This window comes from Ictidomys tridecemlineatus, chromosome 3, assembly GCF_052094955.1.
Source record: "Ictidomys tridecemlineatus isolate mIctTri1 chromosome 3, mIctTri1.hap1, whole genome shotgun sequence".
NCBI lineage: Eukaryota > Metazoa > Chordata > Mammalia > Rodentia > Sciuridae > Ictidomys > Ictidomys tridecemlineatus.
The window spans coordinates 142,146,542-142,173,713 of record NC_135479.1 but is presented as its reverse complement, the minus strand read 5'-3'; the positions used below and the strand labels follow the sequence as shown (position 1 = coordinate 142,173,713).

General features: G+C 35.0%; 1 protein-coding gene across 18 annotated transcripts in view; it reads left to right on the top strand.

Moving 5' to 3' along the window:
* Nucleotides 1-27,172, top strand: part of Dlg1 (discs large MAGUK scaffold protein 1) — a 256,035-nt gene that overhangs the window by 33,698 nt on the left and 195,165 nt on the right. Inside the window, exon 1 of one of the 18 annotated variants that reach the window (XM_021720640.3) lies at nt 4,455-4,564. The exons of the other annotated variants lie outside the window; for them this stretch is intronic. Coding sequence (XP_021576315.2) covers nt 4,535-4,564 — 30 coding nt within the window. The 5' untranslated portion in view covers nt 4,455-4,534. Of the gene's footprint in view, nt 1-4,454; nt 4,565-27,172 lie in introns of those variants that run through there. 18 annotated transcript variants of the gene reach the window in all.

Below are 27,172 nucleotides of genomic sequence, written 5' to 3'. Positions count from 1 at the left end.
TTTCCATATATTTTATGTCCTGGTTCAAAGTAATCTGAAGACTTGAGAGATCTCTGGAATTCTCTCTGTGCAGCTCTTTCCTTTTGGGTATTTTACCTCCATACCTTGGCCTTCTGAATTCTCAGTTTTGTCTCCCAGCTTAGACTACCAAGCTTTATTTAGTTTCCTCATCTTTTCTCAGCAGCCTGGAAACGTTTTCTGTGCAATTATGAGATTATCTCATTTGTTTTCTCACAGAGGTCCACTGATTTGCATTGCTTTTAATTCAGTATCTGAACATCATTATTTCATATTTGTCCATGTGACAAAGTAGTTTTAGTTGTTTAAGCAGGAGAGTTAATTGGTTCCCTGTTATTCCATCATGATTCAAAGTTATTGCCTGTGTATAGAAAGCTATTGGTATTCTAAAATACTGTTAATTATCTTATGTGCCTTAGTATTAGGCTGAGGTATTACTATTTTCAAAAGCTTATATTTGAGCCCTTCTAAAGTCCTTCATTTTACAGGGTCACTTCTGAATTATTTTGAACAGCAAATAATAGTCTGAGAGAACACATTGACTCAAATTGTCCCTAGTCAGTGTCATTTTGGATGTTTGTAGAAATTAGAGTATGTGTAGAGTTTTAAATAATCAGTTCTAAGTGCAACCTTAAAACCTACAAGTACTAGATATTATATGAAAGCAAGCTTTTTTTTTTTTGGTACTAGGGATTGAGTCCAGAGGCACTGACATTCTTAACCCTGTTTGTTAGTTAGTTTGTTTGTTTATATTTTGAGATAGAGTCTAAGTTGCTTAGGGCCTCCCTAAGTTGCTGAGGCTGGCTTTGAACTCGAGATACTCCAGTCTCAGCCTCCTGAGTTGCTGGGATTACTGGCGTGTGCCATCACATCCAGCAAAGCTTTTTTGAAAGATAAGTAAATACATTAAAAAGTAATGTAGCTAAGTGGGGCTATGGTGGTAGCTCAGTGGTAGAGTGCTTGCCTTGCTCATGTGGGGCACTGAATTCCATCCTCGTCAGCACATAGGAATGAAGTGAAGCTATTGTGTCCTGTACAACTAAAAAAAAAAAATTATTAAAAGAAAAAGTAATATAGTTAAGTGATTATATTGTAGAGATTATAAATGTTTACCTACAAGTGGGAAAAAATTGGCTTCTTGAATGGTGCTAGTAGTCATTTGGGATAAGAACATCTCAAACAACTTGGATTCTGTGAAATTGATGTTTGAGATCAAATATATTAGATGATTCAAAGTAGTTATTGTTAGGGTGATGACCCTAACATCTAAGGTGAAAATGGAAAGTTTGACTAAAATTGTTTCCTGACATGTTACTGGGATTAAATAATATTTTAGATGTCTTATTTTAATGATAAGTGTTAGTAACTATGTGTTAAATAGATTTGATAATTTTAAAGTTAGATGTTTGGTTATTTTATTATATGTTCATATTTGAGTTGGCAAAATCATTTTGAAGAGTTTTTACTGGGAAAATGGGGTACCTAATTTTCAGGTCAATTCATACTGTTTTCAATTTTGTAATCATCTATAGTTTAGATATTAGAAAAGCTGTTGTTTTAATTCAACAAAGATTTATTGAGCTCCTGTTACATTCTGGTCATCATATCACTCCGCAGGTGCTGGGATAAAATGGTAGTTATATGAGATAAGGTGAGTCTTGTCCTATTAGAGCTTAGAATCCTGTGAATTTAGAAATTGATCTGTAGGAATAAGTAGAAGGGCTCTTAGAACCATTGAATATTTTATTTTATAAAAAGGGAAGCTGATACCCTCCAAAAGAAAATGACTGAAGTTATGCAACCTGTTAATTGGCTGAATGTTATTTCAGACTTGCTTTAGGGGTTTTCAGCTTCTGGTTATGAGATCTGTTCCTCTCTGGGCCAGACTGTTGTAGAAAATTTCATGAAAGAGATTTCAGAACACAGAGAAAACACCTAAAGGGTTCCACATATTTATTTATTTTTCTTCAAAAATGCAGTTAATTGTTAGTCCTTGGATATAACCCACATTATTTTCAGTATCCTGCTTAACTTTTATAAACTTTATTTAAGGAGTCATGTGTTTTGAGTATGCCATACTTTTCCATGATGGGAGAATATGAGTGATGAGGAGAAGGAAGTATGCTCAATTTTCAACAGAGCAGCTAATTTCCAGGCTGCATTTCACATAGGAGAGGGAATGTGTTGACCCATGATGAAGTATACTTCTGCCTACCTCTCAAACCTTATAGCAAACTTTTTATCTGTATCTATATCTGTATCTATCTTCGCGGAGAGAACAAATCACTTTTTCCCCCTCCCCTCCTACATAGGCTTCACAGAATACTTTTGTGTCTAGATATATGGTTGTTGTTGTTTTCTGTTGTTGCTTTTTAACCAACACATCAAGTAGTTCTTCAGAGAAGCTGTTCTATAATTTATTTCAGTTCTGAAACTATGTCGAAGTAGAGATAAGTGTTAGGTCCCCCGTGTTTTTTTGCTCAGTCCCATAAGGCTACCTTCACTTCAAATGCCAGTTGCAAGTAGTAGGTTATTATCTTATGTTTCTCACTGAACAGCTGTAAATCAATATTCCTACAACCCCCTTCCTGATTTCAATTAATTTGCTAGAAAATGACCCATAGAACGAAGGGAAACATGTATGCTGCTTTATTATAAAGGTTATTATATAGGATACAAATAAATAGTTGGTTGGAGAGGTACATAGAATGAGGTTTGGAAGGGTCTTGAGTGTAGGAGCCTTTGTCCTGCTTGGGTTGGTCTGTTTTGTCCTCCTAGCATGTGGATGTGTTTGCCTATCCCTGACCTGTTACCCCACACCACCCCCTTTCTTTGAAGTTACCTGGTGAAGCTGAAAGTTCCAACCCTCTTAATACTTGAATCTCTTGGTCTTTCAGGTGACCGGCCACTTCCTGGGGCTCTCTAGTGGTCCCACCCTAAGTTACTTTATTGGTATAACCTCAGGTGTTATGGAGAGATACAAAGGATTCTTGTGTCATTTAGGAAATCCAGGAGTTTTGTTTAGTTTTGTTTTGTTTTAGGTGCTCTCTGAAGGTGTCAGGGACAAAGACCAAATATATTTCGTAATATACAACGATAGTTGTGGCTGGCATTTACTGATCATTTAATAATGTCTACATTATTATCAGTGCTGAGCATGTATTATTTGATTTAACCCTTATGCAATAGCACCATTAGGCTCTATTCAAGGTAAAGTCCCAAAGGACCTATCTAAAATATCCTATTAGGCTTCAAACAAACGGCTGTCACCTGATAAATATCAATTATAGTAATAAAACAGTGATGATGCTTACGATGCTTACTATTTGATAAGTACTGTGATATATTTGTATTAACTTTTCCACAACTCTTATAGTGAAACTCGCTTTAGTATGAAAGTTGCTGATGGCAGCCGGTACCAATTACAAATGTTTGGAGTAGTAGTGATATAGAAGCAGCCAGTTGGGACAATTTAGTTGTTTGAAGTTGAGATTATTTCTACTATCTGTAGACTATGAAGAAACATTGTGGACAAAAATTAAAGATAACATTCTTTGTTGCTATATGTTTTTGTAGGGAGTGTGGCTGGAAGCTTAGGAGAATAAAAGGCAGTTGCCATCCCTTTACTTGGTCCTCTGTTACCCTTTCTAATTCTGTTCTGATGATCTTGAGGACCAGACACAAATTTATAAAATTAGGTGACTTCTTAGTTAAGAAGTGAAGACTTCTTAAGGAGTTTAAAATGGTACAAACTCCTTTAAAATAGGGTAGAGGTACAAGGGATTTGGTGAAATGGATTTACTAAGGCACTGAAGTTAAAATCTGGCTTCTTTGGTAAAATGTTATTTATTTCAGTAAAAAGAGAAAAGTCAAATTTTAGAGATAATATTCTAAATTACTGTATTTTGTTCTTCCTGCTCCCCTTCTCAGAAATACCACATGGAATATTCCATTCATTACTGCCTGAGAAAGTCATTACTTTGCAGGCTGCAGTTGCTGAAATGGTTTAGTGGAAGAAGTGTTTGCTTGCAGTTTCTTAGTGATTTTTTTTGGTAGTTTTTCTTTTTTTTATAATATCCAAACCATAGCAAACAAGGAGAAATAGATTTAAATTTATATCGGGGAAACCTCCTTTTGGAGCATTTCATCAGATGATTCCCTGTCAACCTCATATCTTGAAAAGAAGGATTAATGAAATAGCATCTGAAGCAGCAGTGGACTCTTGTGGAATAGAGCTTGACATCTTCCACAGTGTTTTGAGGGATAATTTCAAGTTCTTCAGATACAGATTACATAAAGAAGATTGTAGGGCACGTGACACATTCTGGTTTCTTGTATTTCAGATAGTAGAAAAATTGCTACCTCTAAGAATGGATCCTGGAGAGATCTTGTCACAGTTATAACTTTTCATCTATGATTTTATCTCACAGTTTTATTTCTAATTTTTGTTGTAAATATTTTGTTCAAGTAGGCAACTTTTACTTTATATAAAAAATATTATTGTAATGGTAGAGTAATGGATTGCCTGTGCATTGTAACCACAAAGGTAAGATACAATATGTTTTTCTGTGTTTCATTGTTAGTGACAGTCAAGAGAGAACTCTTATTCATGCATTTTTAAAATAAAGTGTAACCATTGTTAGAGGTTTGAAAACAAGTATTTGAATCTATGTGATGCTTAGTTCATATCTTTTAGGAAAGGCAATATTTTGAAATGTATTTCAGATAGTTAAAAACAGTGTGCTAAACAAATTAATCCCCCCCCCCATTTACAGGATGCTTTTTCCCCTAACAGCAAAGGTCTAAAGACCTTGATTACATTTAAATTTGCTAAATATGTTCTAAAAGTTCTTCTCTTTCACTTTTTTTGTGTTCCAACCTGTCATGCTAGTTCAAAGTATAACTCAATTTGAGAACATTTTCTGGATTCTTCCGTCTATTGCAAATGTAGTTTTTCTTAAAGAAGAAAATAGTCAAGTTCTGATTGTGTGTTGCCTTTGGAAATATATTGATTTGGATTTAAAATGATTAAATATATACAAGTACTTTGTGAAGTACTTGTTTTAAAGCCTTATTGAACATTGTCTTCAAAGTACAGCATACTTAAGTTAATCTCTTAAGTTTGGCATGTTTTATTTGTAAGCACCAGTTTGTGGACATTGTGTGATTGTGTTATAGATTTCAGGTACTACATGTAAAATGTACAGATTGGTTTTTATTACCTTATTGGTTTTTGTTTCTATACCCTATGTCACACATTGATGGTTAGACAAAATTGTAGAGATTTTAAAAATGATGCTCATTGATAAATACTGAGAAAAATTTTAATTCTGAAAGTAGCCTTATTACTATTATTTCTGTGTAGTGAAGGGGAAAATTTATGAAAATTAGTTTTGTTTTCTCGTTGCACAGAGTCACAGTTCCAACAGTAGTTTGATCAGATACAGACATGTCTATTATGTGGGTCTATCCCCTGTTTATAAGAGGATGTCTCTGTACCTCTAAGTAAACTGTGTTAATGAAATATTTCTAAAGAATGTTTAAAGGGCACATAAATCTGAAAAATAGAGATTTTTTTCCTCCATAAGTTCTTTTTATGGACAGATGTGGTTCTCCTTTGTGATTTACCTGTCATCATTTTATTCAGTGTAGTTTTAATTTCTGGTTTTATAATAAGGTTATTTGAAATGATCTCTTTCTTCACTTTTTCTTGATTTAGAATTTTTTTTTGCATTTGACCCTTTTTTTTTTTGGCAAAAGAGAGCTACTATTGCTTAAAAAATTGAATGCATTCATTATCTTTAAAGTATTTATAAATATTTATTATGTAACTGTTAGAGCAAAAATAGAAAAAGATGTAGGTTGGAAATTAGGAAGCCTAAAACATTATTTGTAGTTAACTTTTGAAAAACCTGACTTAAAATGATTTGTTCTATAGTTAGAAATAAACCCTTTGAACATTTCAGACCAGCGGCTATAGCAGGAATAGCAAAATTATTTCTTTTCAGTTCAAGAATACAGTGCATGCTCCTCCTTCCTGTTCTTCTATCCTGGGGTCTTTTCTGTCTTTTTTGATCTTCAGAGAGCCTTATGGTTTTATATGTGTGTGTGTTTTTTTTTTTAAAGTCTGACAATGTAGCTGATGTAATTATATCATGTTCATATTAAAACACCTTTCCAAGTGAAGTTTTTTTCATCATCCGCCTCCCCTTTCTCCCACTTGTGTAGGCACAGTGAGTTAGGTAGGCATGTTGCATCACTGCTACCATGGATACCCTTAAGAACAGGCATGTGGGTTGAACTAAAGCAATGATGACTAGTTTTCTGGTTTTGTCACTCCCCACCCCCACCCCATAACTATGTTCTTCACAATGAAGACTCTTATTTAAAACATTTGCAAATGACTACGTTGTGAGACATGATGACTAAGTCATCACTGCTGTTGAACTGCCAAATCTTGGCCTCCATTTACAGTAGTATTAATACCTTTTACTAATTTAAGATGATCATAAATAGTTCTACATTCCTTATCTGATTAATACATTTAAAACACAAATGTAGTGTTTGTTTTGCCTCTTATCAAAAATGAAAATGTACTTCCTTTTTGAATTTAAAAACTATTGTTCTGGATTTAGATACTTTGTAAGGGAAAAGATGCTAGTGAGCATTTCTCTCATGGTACTTTTGCTAATTATTAGTATACTAGCAATGATTTTTGTGTTATTTAATCACCTTGGATGCACTAGTTGGTGCTTTTTCACATAATGTCTCTCTAGGAAATACTTTTTCTGTTTGTAAGTTCTTGTTCTTGGTTAGCTGTTTGAAAACAGGTAAGTTGGTGAGGAGTTAATTTTGTTAAGTACCAGTCAGAGAAGTGTGATTTTTGTCAGACTTGTCATCATCATAGTAATATTAACTGGCAGCATACAAGGTCTAACGAGTGATTTGGGAATATTGTTATATATAGTTATGTTTTCTTATGTTAGCAATAAAGCAGTATGTATAAACTGCAATTAAGGGCTTTTCTTTATCACAGAGTTTTTTTTTTTTTTTTCTTTTTTAGCTGTTTAGTAAATTCTGGGAGGGAGTAGTAAGGGACAGAGCCAGGCATAACCTGAGTACCAGAATTTTTTTGAATAGGATTATGTCTTTCTCCATCTTTTGTTATACTGCTTGTTAATCAAGTAAGTTGAAAAGGAATGTGCTCTTCTCATAACTGTTCACTTTAGGGTCATTTAGCAGAAGCTTAGGTGACAGAAGAACTGAAAAGAAAAAATAATTTGTGTGTGTTCTTAAGCTTAGGAAGGAAAAAATAAACTTACATTTCAGAAGATTTTCTTACATTCAGTGCCAGTTATTAATACTCTTATTGTTGAACTTAAGACTTGGAATCCATGTTAAGTGCCATCAGTACAGTGTTTGAAGTATATGCAGTCTTGGGTGTCTTTACCCAATAAAAGAATTGACATACATGTGTTTTAATTGTTTTTTGCACCAGAGATTGAACTCCAGATATTCAACCACTGAGCTACATCCCCAGCCCTATTTTGTATTTTATTTAGAGATAGGGTCTCACTGATGTGCTTAGAGCCTCGCTGTTGCTAAGGCTAGCTTTGAAGTTGTATAATCCTCCAGCCTCAGCCTCCCTAGCCACTGGGATTACAGGCGTGTTCCATTGCACCAGGCCATACATATGTTTTAATGGAGGTGTAGGCCAGATTTTCATTATTTTTGTTAACAGGGCACCCTCCCAACCCCAGTTCTAGTGAGGTTTTCCTTCATCTTTGAGATTTCTATGCATAACATTTTGCAAACTCATACACCGTAATCTTACAATAGCCCATCAGATTCCATTTGATAGATTATTTTCCTCAGGGAAGCCTTCCTTGATTCCTTATTAAATTAAGCCCCCCTACTTCGATGAAAGCATACATTATTTTTCATTAATAACATACAGTATATTGTGTACTTGTGTGATTCTTTATTATTGTATGTTTTTCTCATTGGACATGTTAAAGAAGTTAAGACTGTTTTGTTTTCCTTGTTCTCTCTGCCTGACCAAATGTCTGATGTATAGTAGATACTCAGTTAATAATTTTTAAATGAATGGAATTTTGGCACAGATGACCCAAATTTGTGGGTTAAAAAAATGAATATTTTGCTTTATACTTCATTTTTAAGTTCCTCTTTTTATACATTTATTTATTTATTTTTCTGTGGTGCTGAGGATCTAACACAGCACCTCATACATGCTAGGAGCATTCTACTGCTAAGCCACAACTCCAGCTCCTTAAGTCCCTTTTTTAACCTGATTTACATATTGATATCCTAGAAAATTGTCATTAAAATGTATTTATCATTCTATATTAATGAATTTCAAAGGTTACAGAAAATAGTTTATCTTCCCATTGTTTTCTACCTGTTTCTTAGTTTATCACAATCTCTTGACACTTCATTGGCTATTCATCTCTTAAATATTTACTGATTATATATAAAAATGTATATTTGTTTCTGGCTTATACTTGATTTGGGAGAGATGGAATCCTTTCTTATTTAATATGCTTTCTTTAATCTCTGGGCTGCAAAATATCAAACTAACAAGTTAAGCACTGTTCAGTAGAACTTCATGCAGTAGTGGAAATGATATATATCTACACTCTCCTATCACTGGCTCTTAAAATGTGTTTAGTTTGACAGAAACTGAATTTTAAATTTTAATTAATTTGTATTCTTACACTATTGATCTGTAACAACCATTTTTATAAATCCGATAACTTTTCACTTATTTACTCTACCCCCTGATTGATGGATTGATTGATTTTTGGTGGTACTGGAGATCAAATTTAGGGCCTCCCACATGCTAGGCAAGTGCTCCACCAGTGCTCTACATTCTTAGCCCTTTTATTTATGTGCTGAGACATATTTTTCCTACGTTGCCCAAGCTAGCCTCAAACTTGTGATCCTCCTTTCTCCAGAGTAGCTGGGGTTACATGTGTGCATCACCACACCCTGCCTCTGAATTAATTAATTTTGGTACTGGAATTGAACCAACAGGTGTTTTACCACTGAGCTACAGCCTCAATTTTATTTTTTATTTGGAGATGGTGTTCTTACTAAGTTGCTGAGGATCTCTTTAGTTTAGTTTTTTTTTTTTTTTTGGTACCAGGGATTGAACCCAGGGGTGCTTAACCACTAAGCCACATCCCCAGCCCTTTTAAAATATTTTATTTAGAGATAAGGTCTCGCTGAGTTGCAGAGGTTAGCTTTGAACTGTTGATCCTCCTGCCTCAAACTCCTGAGCCACTGGGATTATAAGTATGCATGTGCTGGGCTCTTTAGGTTTTTGAGTCTGACCTTGATCTTGCCATCCTTCTTTTTCAGCTTTTTGAGTTATTGGAATGCAGGTATGGGCCACAGCCCCTGGCCCTTTGAAATTTTTAAACATTGTTTTTGAATGGGAAATAAACTCACAATTAAAAAATCAAAACTAGCATTAAAGAGCTTATATAAATATGTGTCACTTCTATTTTACCCCCCTTGCCTCACATAGAAAACTTTTAAAATTAGTATTTATTTATCTTTTCATACTTACATAAATACATTAGAATGTCTTTATTTTTTTCTTGCCATTATACCGTTTTTCACCCTTGTTGATTTTACTTATCCTGAAGGCTTTCCTCATTCATTTTTAAGAAATATATTTAACCAAAGATGAACTTTTTAATAAATAATTTGTAACAGATGGTATCATTGGAAAAGCTGAAATTTGGATTCATATCCAGTATTGTATATCAGGAAATTTTTCAGTGGTTCAAATGACTATGTCTCCTCCAAAATTAATGTTAAAATATAATCCCCAATGTGATGATGTTGAGAGATATGGTCTCTGGGAAATGACTGTTGTAAGATTAATGTCCTCTTTTCTGTCAAAGTTATACCTGTAGTCTGAGTTTCCTAATGTGTTTGCTATAATCTAAAATTTAAATTTCATAGTGTATAGTTAGGTGATCACAAAACCATGTGGTTGAATATAGCCATTTGAGCCCCACCTCCATAACATATTTCCTTTTGTCCTGAGTCTTCCAATCATAATGCCTGTAGGTACTAGGTAATCCAATCATAACTGTAGCCCTTAAAGTGGCAGTGCTGCATTAAGGATAAAACCCGGGGCAAATTTCCTGCCCACTGTGTTTGCTTGCCAGATTTTTTGGTAGCACATCGTTCTGCAGAAGTAAGATTTGCCTTGCCCTGTAGCTTTCGAGCATGTGTCTGATTTCTTGTGACACCCAGATATTTCTAACATGTCATGAGGATTTTCACCTTTTGAGTGAGATATTAACCCTTATAAAAGGTTTCAAGATTGAAGGCAGCACTTCATTGCTCTTCTGCTCCTTTGTGCCATATGAACATTTTTAATGTTTTGATAAATACTGTCAAATTACCTATGACTTAAATACCTTCAGACTATTTTCCGGTTAAAATACCTTACTTTATATTAAATATATTTTCACTAAATTATTTCTGTATTTGTATCTGGAAGGGCTCATTATTACTCTTAATTTATCTGCAATGATTAGGTTTCTTTATTCTTTCCACAATATTTGTCTTGCTTCTTAACTATTTCATCTTTTTGTTAATTTTTATCATCTAATTAATGTTCATCTAAAGTTCATTTTTTGTGAGACCTATTGAATTGGAATAATAGAGATTGCTTTCAAGTACTACCTTTATTTTCTTTTCATCTATACAATATTATTCTTTTCAAATGCATAATGAAGATTTCTGTTTTTCTTATTTTGCCACTCTGTTGCTTTTTAAATTGTAATACTCTTTCTCACTGAAAAAATTGTACCATTTAGAATGGGCGGAGAGTAAAGGAATAATAATAGCCAAGTGCTCAGGCTTTGGAGACTGTTTAGGTTCTAGTCCCAGTACTTGATCTCTAGACAAGTTTCTTATTCCCTCTGGGTTGTAGTTTTCTGAATTATAACACAGGAAAAATGCTACTATTTTACAGAGTGTTTAAAGATTAATGGAATTAATATTTGTCAAGTTTGTGAAACAGTGACAAACACATGATAAGACTTTACTAATGTTAGCAGATCTTTTTAATAATTTTTGTTAAATAGTAAATCCTGACTGGACAGAAGTCTTTCCTGAAAATTTTTTTTCTTTCTCTCTATTTAATCCTTGTTCCTTTCCATTTGCGATTAATATTCTACTTCTTTTTCTTTATGGGGTGGTAGATGGTTTACATCTTTATCATCAAGACAAGGTGAAAGTTGAAATAATGGAAATATAAAAGAGAATGAGATCAAAAGATACTTCCATCCATGCCTGTGTATTCTTTAATAACCTCTTCTTTTGCTGCTTTTATTTTGGATGTTAGAGCTATGTTAATACCTAGTATTCTGAGACGGTTCTCCTGAATTTCTGGTTGTCAGAAGTTGAAAAACTATAATAACCGTGAAACTTCTTTGGTGATGGATATGTAACTGTCGGCTGAGGATACAGAAAAAAATAGAATTCTGCCCTTGTGTGAGAATAGTTATTCATTATTCCAGTGGGTACTCAACAAATATTTGTTTTAACTACATAAGTAATAAAATATTATATAGTAAATCATCAGAAAAGTTTTGAATTATTTTTGTTTTATTTGCTCAGGATTTAGGAATATCAAATTTGTCTCCTTTGGGTAAAATACTTATATCATGATACATTTAGTTGTAGTAGGTTGTAATACAATTGTGTCTTAGGTAGTAACTTTGAAAGGGGTGTGAAGCTTTGAAAAGTCAGTACCAAGATTTCAGTTTTTAGATTTTTTAAAAGTTGAAATGAATAGAAATGTTGCCCTCTACTGTTGGCTGATTATTTTACTGCTGAGTAAAAATGTTCACTAACCTGTAATAGGATGAATACTTTTTAATGTATATATTATACTACAAGGTTGAAGTATACTTATAAAACATTAGCTTCTAACTTAGTTGTTAAATTATAATTAAGTAATGCTAACTCCTGTGAAATGTCTTTGTTGTCATTTTGGCTTTTAGAAGAACTTGAATTCTGAAACAAGCTTTAGTATACCTTCTCATTTTATGTGATGAGCTTTAATTAATTGTTGATTGATACCTTAAGTTTGTGTAACTCAACTTGTATTGATGATTCATAAGCAAACTATAGGTAAAGATAATTTTTCTAAAATAATTACTGTTTTAGTTTATGCTATTTGGCACTTGAAAGTTTGAAACTTACGTGTCAGATTTTAGAAATATGATGTTTTAGTATTTAATATGAATGTAAAGATCTTTTCATAAAGATTTAAAAGGAGGCATTACTTTGAAAATGGTGGTGTTGAGCAAGTTTTGACCTGATTTCATGCTTTTCTCTACAAAGTGAAGGGATTAGAAGAGATGAGTTTTAAAATTCCTTCTATCTTTTTATTACTCAGTGCCTGATGTGTATGAAGTCCTATACTATGTCAGAGATGAATATGGAAAACAAAAACTGTTATAGTTCTTAGTTTAGATGAGAGGTTGGTAGACTTAACCAGTGGGCCAAATCAGGCCATGCTCTTTCATTTACTTATGGCTTTTTATTGTGCTGCTTGCCAGAAATAAGTAGTTGCAACAGAGACTGTGTGACCTGCAAACCTCAAAATGCTTATTGTCTTCTTCACAGAAAATGTTTGTTGACCCTTACCCCATATGAAATTCTTGTCTAGTATAGAAGATATCTAAAATGATAATTTTAAGTGTTTCGGACAAAATGCCAGAAATGGTTTAAAATAAAGGTATATGGAAGTAAGGAAAATAGACTTTTATTTCTTATTTATTTATTTATTGAACTTTGTGGTGCTGGTCTTAAACCCAGGGCCTTGTATATGCTAAGCAAGCGTATTACCACTGAGTTACATCCCTCTTTGGAAAGAGGCTTTCTTTATGGGCACTGTTCTTCTTGCTCAGCAGTGTGTTACCATCTTCCATTGATTCTAAGTTTCCTGTTAGCAGGTATCCTGCCTCACAGCCAGGTTGCATCACCATCATCATCACCATTATCATGTTTATTGCTGGTTTTTCCTTTGTGTAAAAAGCACAAATCTGCATATGCAACTCAGTGCCTTTTTATAACTCTGTAATCACTACCCACATAAAGATTTTAAACATTTTCAGTACCCCAGAAGGCTCCTTTTTGTCTTTTCCAAGACAGTATTCCTCCCCCAAAATAATAATTTTCCTGACTTATATCACTGTAGATTAGTTCTAAACTTCATATTACTGGGATCATATATAAAGGATTACCTATGGCTTCTTGTACTCAGCATCTATAGAACTGCCCAGGCCATAGTTTGTTCCTTTCTATTTCTATGCAGTATTCCATTGTAACAAATATACTATATCTAGTTTATTCTGCTTTGAAGGAAATTTGGATTTCCACTTGGGGGTTGTCATGAATAAAGCTTTGAATATCCTTGTACAAGTTTTTTTTTTTTTAGTATGTGCCCTAATTTTTCTTGAGTATAGAACTAAGAGCTGGAGTTTTTAATTCATCTTGTTGAGTCCTCAGAAAGTTTTTGTTTAATAGTACATATTGGGAGGGAGAAATCAAAGACACATTTTTTACCTACTTTGCCTAGTCTTTTGCTTTATTATATGGCAGTAATTTTACATTTCTTCACGAACTTTGTGATTAAGGCAACATAGATTTTTACTAAATTAATAAGTTTTATTTTTGGTGGCAACTCTGTTGGTAATTAGGGGTCCATGCTAAAAAATTCTAACAGGTTGAAAGAGTGCTATGATAGATTAGTGGAATTTGCTATGGCCAAGGGTTTGCAGAAGTGTGGGGGACTTGGCAGAAGGATGGAATTATTTGTATTAAATATATTTTGAAGGCTCTTACTTATTGAATATAATTCTATAGCATCTAAGATTATTTCCAAAAAAAGAACAAAATTACTTCTTTATTCAATATATCATAGAATTCTAATTTCATTTATTATACTTTTCACTTTTTAGAATGTCTGTTTACCCCTTTCGAGATTCTACTTCCTTTTTCAGTTCATTATTGCATCCATTTATACATCTTTTCCTCTTATCGTTTTATGTATTTACAGTTGCCATTTTAAGGTTCTTTTCTGCTGGTTCCAACTACTGTGTCATCTGGTTCTACTGTGGACCATTGTCTTTTGATTATATTTCTCTTACTCATGTTTTCCTGTTTCTAACCATATTTATTTTGTTGTGCCTTGCGTAATGATAAAAAAAAAAACATTGAAACCTAACTTACGTACTTTGACTTTCAAGAAGTGGAGTGAAGCAAAAGAAATTAAATTTGGTGCTAGGTTGCTGCTTTAGTTACTTTCATCTCACTCCCATTTTCAGATATTATAAGGATGAGATCAGTTCTGGGTCTTTTATTGGTCATTTTCACCAGCAGTGCTTTAGGATCTATAACTGAAACTAAGAAATGTTTTACAGTTTTTCCAGCTCAGTTCCTGCCTCCTATACTGTGGTATCTTCAATGATGTGTGCTGACAGATAACTCTCCATTTTTGACTCCCCATGAGCCAAACAACCACTAATCTCTTCTCTGTTTCTGTTATTTTGTCATTTGAAGAATTTTATGTAAATAAGGATTACGTTTCCCCTCATCATAATTTTCTGGATATTCATTCAGAAAAACTCTTTGTAGATATCAAAAGTTTGAGTATTATTCTGCAATATAGATATGCCACTATTCAACTTTTTATAGTAGAAAAACTAAAACTTTTGTTGATCATTGTTTCTCTAGTTTCTCTGTATCTTTGTCAGTATTTGGTACTTTTTAAAAAAAATTTTAATCATTTTATATGGTTCACTGGTTTTAATTTTACTTTTCCTTAATGACTTAAAATGTTGGACAACTTTTCATATGTTTATCTGCCATCCTTATAACTTGTTTCATGAAATGCCTTGTCTTTTGCCCTTATTCCAATTGGATAATTTATTCTTTTTGCTATTTTTTTTCTTTCATGGAGCAAAAGTTTTTAATTTTGAAGAAATTCAGCTTATCCTTTTGGTGGCAGATATCAAGAACTTTTTAATATTAGATTCTACAGATTTTTTCATTTAAAAAAATTAAGTTCATGATGCTTTTACAATTGTTTTATCCAGTTTTTATTGTGTTAAAATACCCATCTCATATGATTAGCTCTCTTAACCATTTTTTTAAGGTTTCTAAAGATTCAGATTTTTATTTAAAGGAATAAGAAGATTATACATAAAAGTTCACCTGTAAATTATATGAAGATTGGAATTTTATCCATATTAAAATTTGCTTTAAAATTAACAAAATGTTTTAGTCAGCTTTTTCACTGCTGTGACTAAAACCTGACAAGAACAATTTTAGAGAAGGAAATGTTTATTTGAGGGCTTATGATTTCAGAGATCTCAGTCCATAGACAGTTGGCTCCATTCTTCGGGGCTCATCATGGTGGAAGAGTATAGAAGAGGGAAGCAGTTCACAAGATGATTAAGAAACAGAGACACTCTTCTTGTCAGATTAAAAATATAAACCCAAAGGTAGAACCCCAATGACCCACCTCCTCTAGCCATACCCTACCTGTCTTCAGTACCACTCAGTTAATCCTGTCAGGGGATTAATTTGCTGATTGGGGTAAGGTTCTCATAATTCAATCATTATACTTCAGAGCTTTTGGCTGACATGTTACATCCAAACCATAACAGCAACCTGCCCCGCCCCCTTTTTTAAACAAAAGAATGAAATTATTCTTCAGTGAATCTCATCTTGCATGCCCATAATTTAAATCTTGACTTTTGTGTTTAATTTTTTTTGATTTTCTTTTTTTTATTGGTTGTTCAAAACGTTACAAAGCTTTTGACATATCATATTTCATACATTAGATTCAAGTGGGTTATGAACTCCCATTTTTACCCCAAATACAGAGTGCAGAATCACCTCAGTTACACATCCACATTTTTACATAATGCCATATTAGTAACTGTTGTATTCTGCTACCTTTCCTACCTCTACTATCTCCCCTCCCCTCCCCTCCCATCTTCACTCTCTACCCCATCTACTGTGATTTATTTCTCTCCTTGTTTATTTTCCCATTCCCCTCACAACCTCTTATATGTAATTTTGTATAACCATGAGGGTCTCCTTCCATTTCCATGCAGTTTCCCTTTTCTCTCCCTTTCCCTCCCACCTCATGTCTCTGTTTAATGTTAATCATTTCCTCCTGCTCTTCCTCCCTGCTCTGTTCTTAGTTGCTCTCATTATATCAAAGAAGACATTTGGCATTTGTTTTTTAGGGATTGGCTAGCTTCACTTTGCATAATCTGCTCTGGTGCCATCCATTTCCCTGCAAATTCCATGATTTTGTCATTTTTTAGTGCTGCGTAATACTCCATGGTGTATAAATGCCACATTTTTTTTTTATCCATTCATCTATTGAAGGACATCTGGGTTGGTTCCACAGTCTAGCTATTGTGAATTGTGCTGCTACGAACATCGATGTGGCAGTATCCCTGTAGTAAGTATCTCTGTAGTAAGGTCTTCAGGGAATAGTCCGAGAAGGGCAATAGCTGGGTCAAATGGTGGTTCCATTCCCAGCTTTCCCAGGAATCTCCATACTGCTTTCCAAATTGGCCGCACCAATTTGCAGTCCCACCAGCAATGTACAAGAGTATCCTTTTCCCTACATCCTCGCCAGCATTGTTGTAGTTTGACTTCATAATGGCTGCCAATCTTACTGGAGTGAGATGGTATCTTAGGGTGGTATTGATTTGCATTTCTCTGACTGCTAGAGATGGTGAGCATTTTTTCATTTACTTGTTGATTGATTGTATGTCCTCCTCTGAGAAGTGTCTGTTCAGGTCCTTGGCCCATTTGTTGATTGGGTTATTTGTTATCTTATTGTCTAATTTTTGAGTTCTTTGTATACTCTAGATATTAGGGCTCTATCTGAAGTGTGAGGTGTAAAAATTTGTTCCCATGATGTAGGCTCCCTGTTTAACTCTCTTATTGTTTCTCTTGCTGAGAAAAAACTTTTTAGTTTAAGTAAGTCCCATTTGTTGATTCTTGTTATTAACTCTTGTGCTATGGGCGTCCTATTAAGGAATTTAGAGCCCAACCCCACAATATATAGATCGGAGCCAGCTTTTTCATCTATCAGACACAGAGTCTCTGATTTGATATCAAGCTCCTTGATCCATTTTGAGTTAACTTTTGTGCATGGCGAGAGGAGGGGATTCAGTTCCATTTTGTTGCATATGGATTTCCAGTTTTTCCAACACTGTGAGAAGCCATTCTTACACGTGATTGGGTGACTCCCGTTAAGGGTCTGAGGCACTTTGGCTGTGTCGAAGTTTTCCCGGCCCTTTCCTGATGAGAGAACCCATCCGTGTGGGGGTTTGCCTGACCACTGACCCCGGAGACCCAATCACTGACCCTGACCTTGGAGTGCAGCCCCCCCCTCAACCTTCATTGGATGGAATTCTCCCCTGAATCTCTTGTTCCCCAATAAAAGGCTAGTCCCCGGCATGTTCACTCTCTCTCTCCTGCTAGCCCTGAGTAATCCCTGCTGCCCTGCTGGGCGGCTACAGGAGCGAACCAGAGAGGGGAGCCGTCTCGGACCTAGCAATAGATATAAGGTAACTGAGTCTTTGTGTTTTATTTTGATCTCTTCTAACTAACTTAATGCTTAGAACCTCATTAATGAAACCATTGCGCAGGCCGTGTGGTAGACAACACCATTTGTTGAAGATGCTATCCTTCCTCCATTGCATGCTTTTAGCCCCTTTATCAAATATAAGATAGTTGTAACTTTGTGGATTAGTCTCTGTGTCCTCTATTCTGTACCATTGGTCCACCCGCCTGTTTTGGTACCAGTACCATGCTGTTTTTGTTACTGTTGCTCTGTAATATAGTTTGAAATCTGGTATCGCTATACCGCCTGATTCACACTTCCTGCTTAGAATTGCTTTTGCTATTCTGGGTCTTTTATTTTTCCATATGAATTTCATGATTGCTTTATCTATTTCTACAAGAAATGTCGTTGGGATTTTGATTGGCATTGCATTAAACATATAGAGAACTTTTGGTAATATTGTCATTTTGATGATGTTAGTTCTGCCTACCCACGAACAGGGTATATTTTTTCATCTTCTAAGATCTTCTTCTACTTCTCTTTTTAGGGTTCTGTAGTTTTCGTTGTATAAATCTTTCACCTCTTTTGTTAGGTTGATTCCCAAGTATTTTATTTTTTTTGAGGTTATTGTGAATGGAGTGTTTTTCCTCATTTCCGTTTCAGAAGTTTTGTCGCTGATATACAGAAATGCCTTTGATTTATGCGTGTTGATTTTGTATCCTGCCACTTTGCTGAATTCATTTATTAGTTCTAGTAGTTTTTTTGTAGACCCTTTTGGGTCTTCTAGGTATAGAATCATGTTGCCTGCAAATAGTGATAATTTAAGTTCTTCTTTTCCTATTTTTGTGCCTTTAATTTCTTTTGTCTGTCTAATTGCTCTGGCCAGTGTTTTGAAAACTATATTGAATAGAAGTGGTGAGAGAGGGCATCCCTGTCTTGTTCCAGATTTTAGAGGGAATGCCTTCAGTTTTTCTCCATTCAGAATGATGCTAGCCTGAGGCTTAGCATAGATAGCTTTTACAATGTTGAGGTAAGTTCCTATTATCCTTAGTTTTTCTAATGTTTTGAACATAAAGGGATGCTGTACTTTGTCGAATGGTTTTTCTGTGTCTATCGAGATGATCGTATGGTTCTTATCTTTAAGTCTATTGATGTGGTGAATAACATTTATTGATTTCCGTATATTGAACCATCCTTGCATCCCAGGGATGAATCCTACTTGATCATGGTGTACAATTTTTTTGATGTGTTTTTGTATCCGATTCGCCAGAATTTTATTAAGGATTTTTGCATCTAGGTTCATTAGAGATATTGGTCTGTAGTTTTCTTTCTTTGAGATGTCTTTGTCTGGTTTCGGGATCAGGGTGATGTTGGCCTCATGGAATGAATTTGGAAGAGCTCCCTCTTTTTCTATTTCCTGAAATAACTTGAAAAGTATTGGTATTAATTCTTCTTTAAAGGTTTTGTAAAACTCCGCTGTATACCCATCTGGTCCTGGGCTTTTCTTGGTTGGTAGTCTTTTGATGGCTTCTTCAATTTCATCCATTGATATTGGTCTGTTCAAATTGTGTGTATCCTCCTGACTCAGTCTGGGCAAATCATATGACTTAAGAAATTTATCGATGTCTTCACTATCTTCTATTTTATTGGAATATAGGTTTTCAAAATAATTTCTAATTGTCTTCTGTATTTCTGTAGCATCTGTTGTGATATTGCCTTTTTCATCCCGTATGTTAGTAATTTGAGTTCTCTCTCTTCTTCTCTTCATTAGCATGGCTACGGATCTGTTGATCTTATTTATTTTTTCGAAGAACCAACTTTTAGTTTTGTTAATTTTTTCAATAGTTTCTTTTGTTTCAATTTTGTTGATTTCTGCTCTGATTTTCATTATTTCTTGCCTTCTGCTACATTTGCTGTTGTTTTGCTCTTCCTTTTCTAGGGCTTTGAGATGGAAGTGTGAGCTCATTTTTTTGTTGGTTTTTTCTTTTTTTGAGGAATGACCTCCAGGCGATGAATTTCCCTCTTAAAACTGCTTTCATTGTGTCCCATAGATTCCGATATGTTGTGTCTGTATTTTCATTTATCTCTAAGAATTTTTTGATTTCCTCCTTTATGTCTTCTGTAACCCATTGATCAATCAGTAACATATTTTTCATTTTCCATGTGATGTAGGATTTTTCCTTCCTTCTTTTATCATTGATTTCTAGTTTCATTCCATTATGATCAGATAAAATGCATGGTATTATCTCCACCCCTTTATATTTACTGAGGGTTGCCCTATGGCATAATATATGGTCTATTTTTGAGAAGGATCCATGTGCTGCTGAGAAAAAAGTATATCCACTTGATGATGGTTGATATATTCTATATATGTCAGTTAAGTCTAGGTTATTGATTGTGATATTGAGTTCTATAGTTTCTTTATTCAACTTTTGTTTGGAGGATCTGTCCAATGGTGAGAGAGGTGTGTTGAAGTCACCCATAATTATTGTGTTGTGGTCTATTTGATTCTTGAACTTGAGGAGAATTTGTTTTATGAATGTTGCAGCACCATTATTTGGTGCATAAATATTGATAATTGTTATGTCTTATTGGTGAATGGTTCCTTTTAACAGTATATAATGTCCTTCCTTATCCCTTTTGATTAACTTAGTCTTGAAGTCGATTTTATTCGATATGAGGATGGCCACTCCTGCTTGCTTGCGAGGACCGTGTGCGTGGTATATTTTTTCCCAACCTTTCACCTTCAGCCTGTGTATGTCTTTTCCAATTAGATGTGTCTCCTGGAGGCAGCATATTGTTGGATTTGTGTTTTTAATCCTTCTTACCAGCCTATGTTGCTTTATTGGAGAGTTTAAGCCATTAACATTTAGAGTTACTATTGATATATGGTTTGTACATCCAGCCTTGTTGATTATTTATCTTTTTTTTTTTTAAATTTAGTTTGTTTCTCCATGATTAACTTTCCCCCCGCCCTCTATCTTTACTGAAGCACTTCCTACTGATGGTTTTGGTTATTGTTTTTCATTTCTTCCTCGTGTAGTGTTTTGCTCAAGACGATTTGCAATGCTGGTTTTCTGGCTGGAAATTCTTTTAACTTTTGTGTATCATGAAAGATTTTTATTTCGTTGTCGTACCTGAAGCTTAATTTTGCTGGATACAGAATTCTTGGTTGGCATCCATTGTCTTTCAGTGTTTGAAATACGTTGTTCCAGTGTCTTCTCGCTTTCAGTGTCTGTGATGAAAATTCTGTTGTTAACCTTATTGGTTTACCCCTGAATGTAATCTGCCTCCTTTCTCTTGTAGCTTTTAATATTTTCTCTTTGTTCTGTATATTGGATATCTTCATAACAATGTGTCTTGGTGTTGGTCTACTGTGACTTTGTATGCTCGGTGTCCTGTATGCATCTACAATTTGTATATCCGTTTCTTTTTATATTTCTGGAAAGTTTTCTGTAATTATTTCATTCAGCAGGTTACTCATTCCCTTGGTTTGAATCTCTGTACCTTCCTCTATCCCGTTGACTCTTAAGTTTGGTTTTTTTATGTTATCCTATATCTCGTGGATGTTTTTCTTGTGATTTTTTACCAGCCTTTCTGAGTTGGCTAGACTCTTTTCAAGATGATATATTTTGTCTTCATTATCTGACATTCTGGCTTCTACCTGCTCCACTCTGTTAATGATACTCTCAATTGAGTTTTTAATTTGGTTTATAGTTTCCTTCATTTCTAGAATTATTGTTTGATTTTTTTATTATCTCTATCTCCTGATAAATATGCTTAACTTCTTCTTTTATCTGTTTATGTAATTCATTTTCAATGAGTTCTTTCACTGTTTGAATTTGCTGTCTCATACCCTCTTTAAGGTTCCATTCCATCTGACTAAGGTATTCCTTGAGTTCTTTATTTGACCATTTTTCTGATGACTCTAGGTCCTCCTGAATATTTAGTCTGTCCTGCATTGTTTGTACTCCTTTTCTTCCTTGCTTTTTCATGCTGCTCATGTTACTTCTTGTTTTGTTTGACTGCTGAGTTACTGTTTACTCCTATAAATTTATTTATGCTTGGGAGGAAAGGTATTAGAAGGGAAGGGGAGAAGTCACTAAAGAGAATGAGAGTAAGCAGGTAGAATTCACGGAAGGGGAAATAAGAAAATTGAAAAGAAATGAAAAGGCAAAAGAAAGAAAATAGAAAAGAAAAAAAATTTAAAAAATAATAAAAACATAAAAATTTAAATTAAAAAAATTAAAAGACAACAACAACAACCAAAAAATGAAAATTAAAAAACCCCCCAATTTTAAAAAAAATTAATAAATGCAGTCTTAGAGTTTGATTAACTTCTCTTTCAGTAGGTGGAGCTGTGCCCACTGGGCCAAGCTTCTCCTCTCAATACTCGGGAACCAATCACTGTGCAGCAGTTCCTCCCTTCAGAGTGGGCGGGTCTCCAATCCTGAGTGCCTAGGGCCTTCTCTTGTATCTAGTCATTTCCCCACTTTTCCTCAAGCCAGGCCCCACTCACCGGTGATGCTCACCACAATACTGTCTACACGTCAGGTCTGCTGCTCCTGGGAGCCCTGTTTTCATGAACGACTGGGCACACTCTCCCTGTTTGCCATTCCCTCAGACCCTAAGTTTGTAGAGCTTGGGGCTGAGAACCTTCAGCGAATTTTGCTTGCCCTCCAGTAGCCACACCCCCAGTAGCTGGTGCAAGAGACCTCAGTTTTCAGCACTGGTGGGATCGGTAGCTGGGAGTTCCGCGCCGCGGATCCCTCGCCACTCCTGATTACCTCGGTCTGGCTATAGCGCTCACAGGAGTACTGGGAGGGGCCCTTAAGATTACCCCGCTGTGTGGAGATTGAAGGCTAGGGGATTACACACCTGTCGCTGCTGGTTTCAATGAAATTATCTCCTCCGCTGCATTCTGGTGATGTCAGTTCTCTGCCATGGTGGTATCCCATGCAAATGGTGACAGTTTGTTTTCTTTGCCAGGTGACCAATGCAACGTGTGGGTCCTGACTGTCTCTCCCAAGCCCTCTTTCAATCCTGTGGCCACTGCCTATGAAAGCTCGGTTGGCATTAACCTCTGTAGGATCAGAAGAGCCGACCAGTTGTTTCAGAGGGATCGTTTAGTGCTGAGTCACAGCAGTTGTCTGTAATCCCAGTTGTTTAGGAGGCTAAGGCAGGAGGATTGCAAGTTCAAAGCCAGCCTCAGCAAAAGCAAGGCTGCTAAGCAACTCAGTGAGACTCTGTCCCTGAACTTAAGCTTCTGGATGACCATCCACTCTTCCTGGGCTCACAGTGAAGGCCTATAGCACTTCTCTTTCCTTGGCATCTTCTAGCATGGAAGTGGGGAGGGACTTTCACTTACACAGTGCTTTTATTTGTAAAATTGTGGCACTGCGAAACTCCAAACCCGGCTCCAGCAGCCCTCCACCACATAGACAGGGGCCCCACCATAAGAGCCTCTCTCAGGCAGCAAGGTAGCGTAGGGGCACAAGCATGGAGGAGACGGAGACTCTTAACCATTTTTAACTGTGCAGTTTGGTATTATTAAATGCATTCATAATGAAATACAACCATTACCACCATCTGTCTACAAAACTATATATCTTGAAAAACAAACTCTGTATCCTTTAAGTAATAAAGGATACATTCTTTTCTGTCCTCATCCTTGGTAACCACTATTATATTTTATGTGTCAATGATTTTCACTATTCTATGTACCCTATAGTAGTGGAATCATATAGTATTAAGTTTCATACTATAGCATTAGTCAGAATTTCCTGCCTTTTTAAAGCTGAATGATAATTACAGATACACACATACACACATGGGTGGCTTCCATATTTTAGCTAGTGTGCATTATATCACTATGAACCCCTGTAAAGATCTCTCTTCCAGACTACCAAGAGAATGGTGTTTTGTTAAGGATTTTGGCATCAATGTTTGTGTAATGTCTTTGGCTTTTTATCAGAGTAATGCTGGCTACATAAAATGAATTTGGAAGTATTCTGTCTTTAATTTTTTTTGGAAATGTTTGAGAGGTATTCATTTTAGTTCTTTTTTTGTGGGGGGAATGAGAAAGGAGTTTGAACCCAGGTTCATTTAATCTCAATTCCATCCCTTTTTATTTTTTATTTTGAGATAGGGTCTCAGTAAGTTGCTGAGGCTGACCTCAAATTTGGGATGCTCCTTCCTCAGCCTCCTGAGTTTGTTGGGATTACAGGCGTGCTTCATCACTATGCTTGACTCATTTTAGTTCTTTTTAAAATGCTTAATTAATCAGTGAAGCCCCATCAGGTTGGGGAGTTAATGTTTTTTAGGAGATTTTTGACTACTGATAGAATCTCATTAGTAATAGGTCTGTTCATATTTTGTCTTTCTTTGGTAGGTTTTATAGTTCTAGGAATTTTCTACTTCATCTAGATTATCCAGTTTGTTGGTATATACTTGCTTATTGTACTATTTCTGATTATAGTTAACTTGAGTCTTTTCTCTTTTTTTAAAAAAATTACATGGTTTATCATTTTGCTTTATCCTTTCAAAGAAGCATTTTTTTTGTTTCATTGATTTTTTTTTTCTTTTTCAAGGTGATTCCATTTTGTATGTCTTTATTTATTTAATTTTATGTAGTGTTGAGGATGGAACTCAGGACCTTGCCCGTGCTAGGCAAGTGCTCTACCCCTGAGCCACAACTCCAGCCCTGATTTTTATCTTTTTTTCTCTCTGTTTTGTTCACCTCTGTCAAATCTTTATTATTTCTTTCCTCTTACTAGCCTTATGTTAGTTTGTTCTAGTTCTTTACATTTTAAAGTTATGTTCTTGATTTGAGTTTTTTTTTTTTTTTGCTTTAAAGTAAACATTTAGAGCTATACATTTCCTCTAGCACCTCTTTCATTTAGGTACTAATTTATCATGGGGTTGCATCCTGATAAATCTATCATAAACTGAAAATACTGTAAGTTAAAAATACATTTGATATACCTAATCCACCAAACATAGTTTACCTACACAGTATGATGTAGAGTATTGGTTTCTTCTTTACCTTTATGATTGCATGGCTGACTGGGATCTGCTATTACTCAGTATCAATAGAGAGTATACTATTGCTAGTCCAGGAAAAGGTCAAAAGTTGAAGTATGGTTTCTATTGAATGCATATCATTTTTGTACCATTGTTAAGTTTTCAAAACAGTTTTTTGTTTGGTACCAGGGATTGAACTGAAAGGCACTTGACCATTGAGCCACATCCCCACCCTACTCCCCTTTTTTGTATTTTATTTAGAGATAGGGTCTCATTGAGTTGCTTAGTTCCTTGCTTTTTGCTGAGGCTATCTTTGAACTTGAGATCCTCCTGCCTCAGCCTCCCGAGCTGCTGGGATTACAGACATGGGCCACTGAACCCAGCTAAGTCAAAATATTTTTAAGGTGAACAGTTGTAAGCCAGGGACCATCTGTATACTATAAATTTTGTAATGTTGTATTTGTTTTCACTCATCTGTAAGTATTTTGTAACTTCCCTTGTGCTTTTTCTTCTGATCTGTTGGTTGTTTAAGAATGTGTTGAGTGAGTTCTCCAGTTTTCTGTCAGTAATTGATTTCTGACTTCATCTAGTTCAGATTGGAGATGATAATTAAAAAGAATCTATTAAAACTCAGTACCTGGCTGTTATGAATTAGATTCAAAGATTCATATATTAGAGGCTTGGGACTGAGGAGTATGGCATTGTTGAGAAGTGGTGAAACCTTTGAGAGATAAGGTCCAGTGGAAAGCAGTTAGGTCATTAGGAATGCCACTCTCAGAAGGAACTGATGCTGCTTTTACAGAGTGAATTCTCATGAAAGCCAGTTATGAGGAGGGTGGGGCAGAGGATCAGTCATTCAGTCTGGTTCCTGAATCTCTCTGGCTTCCTATCTCCCCAAGTGATCTTTTCCATACTTAGCTCCCACATGATGGAATCATCAACCATGTTGTGGTACAGCCAAGAGTGCTGTAGAATAAAAAAAATATAGCTATACCTGTTCTCTTTTTGGTTCTCTTTACATGGGATATCTTATCCCACTCTTTCATTACCAGTCAATTTGTGCCTTTGGATTTAAAGTGAGCCTGTTGTGGACAGATACAGTTGAATTATGTTTCTTTTTATCCATTTTGTCAATGTTTAGTTTTTCTTGGTGAATCCAACCATTTACTTTTAAAGTAATTACTGATAAGAAGGGTCTTCTGTCACTTTGCAGTGTTTCCTGTATGTTTTACAGCTACTTTCCCCTCATTTCTTGCATTACTGTCTTCTTTCGTGTTTATTCAGTTTTTGGGTAAAGAAACTTTAAATACCTTTCTCAGTTTCTTTTTTGGGTATTCTATAAGTATTTTTTTTTGTTAGCATGGGGGATTACATTTAACATCCTAAAGTTTTAATATTCTATTTTGAATTTATACTAGTTTAACTTGAATAATATATTGAAAGCTCTGTTTTTTTTTTTACAGCTTTGTCCTCATCCCTTTTTATTGTTGATGTAATAAAATTACATTTTTATGCTTAGTGAATCTCAAAATGCAAACTAATATTTCTTTGGAATGTTTGGCCTCTTAAATTACACAAAACAAAATGTGGAGTTACAAATCAAAGTAAGAAACTCTAATTCAGGTTGAGCATCCTTTATCTGAAAATCTGAAATGCTGTGCTATCTGAAACTTTTTTGAGCACTGACAAGATCACAAGTGGAGAATTCTATACCAGACCTTATATGATAGGTTATAATCAAAAGGCTCTATACACTAAAGATATTGTATAAAATTACCTTTAGGCCATAAGATATATATGAAACATAAATAAATTTTGTTTAGAGTTGGATTTAGTCCCCAAGGAGTCTCATTATATATATGAAATATTTTAAAATCTGGAAAAAATTAAAAATTTGAAACACTTCTGGTCTTTCATGTTTTGAATAAGGGATCCTCTACATGTGCTAGCTTTTATACCATTTTTAGCAAAGATTATCTCTTAAGTCATGTAGCAAATAAAAAGTGAAGTTACTGAGATTTTTATTTCTTTATACAGCTTTGAGTTACTGTCTAGAATTCATTCATCTCATCCTATAGGATTCCCTTGAGCATTTCTGATAGGATAGGTCTGATAGGATAGGTCTAATGGTAATTTACTTTTTATCTGGGAATGTCATAATTTAGCCCTCACCTTTGAAAGGCAGTTTGCCAAATAAAGTATTCTTGATTGATTGCCTTCTGGCACTCAAAATTCCTGATGAGAAATCTGTAAATAATTTTATGGAGGGTTGACCACTGAGCTACACCCCCAGTCCTTTTTTAATTTTTTTGTTTTGAGACAGAGCTTCACTAAGTTGTTGAAGGTGTTGCTTAACTTCTCTCTTGCTGAAACTACTAGAAGAAAATATAGAGGAAATACATTCATCTGGGCAGATTTTTTTTGGATATGACCCCAAAAAGCAAGGGAAAAAAGTAAACAATGAAAAAAAGAACACATCAA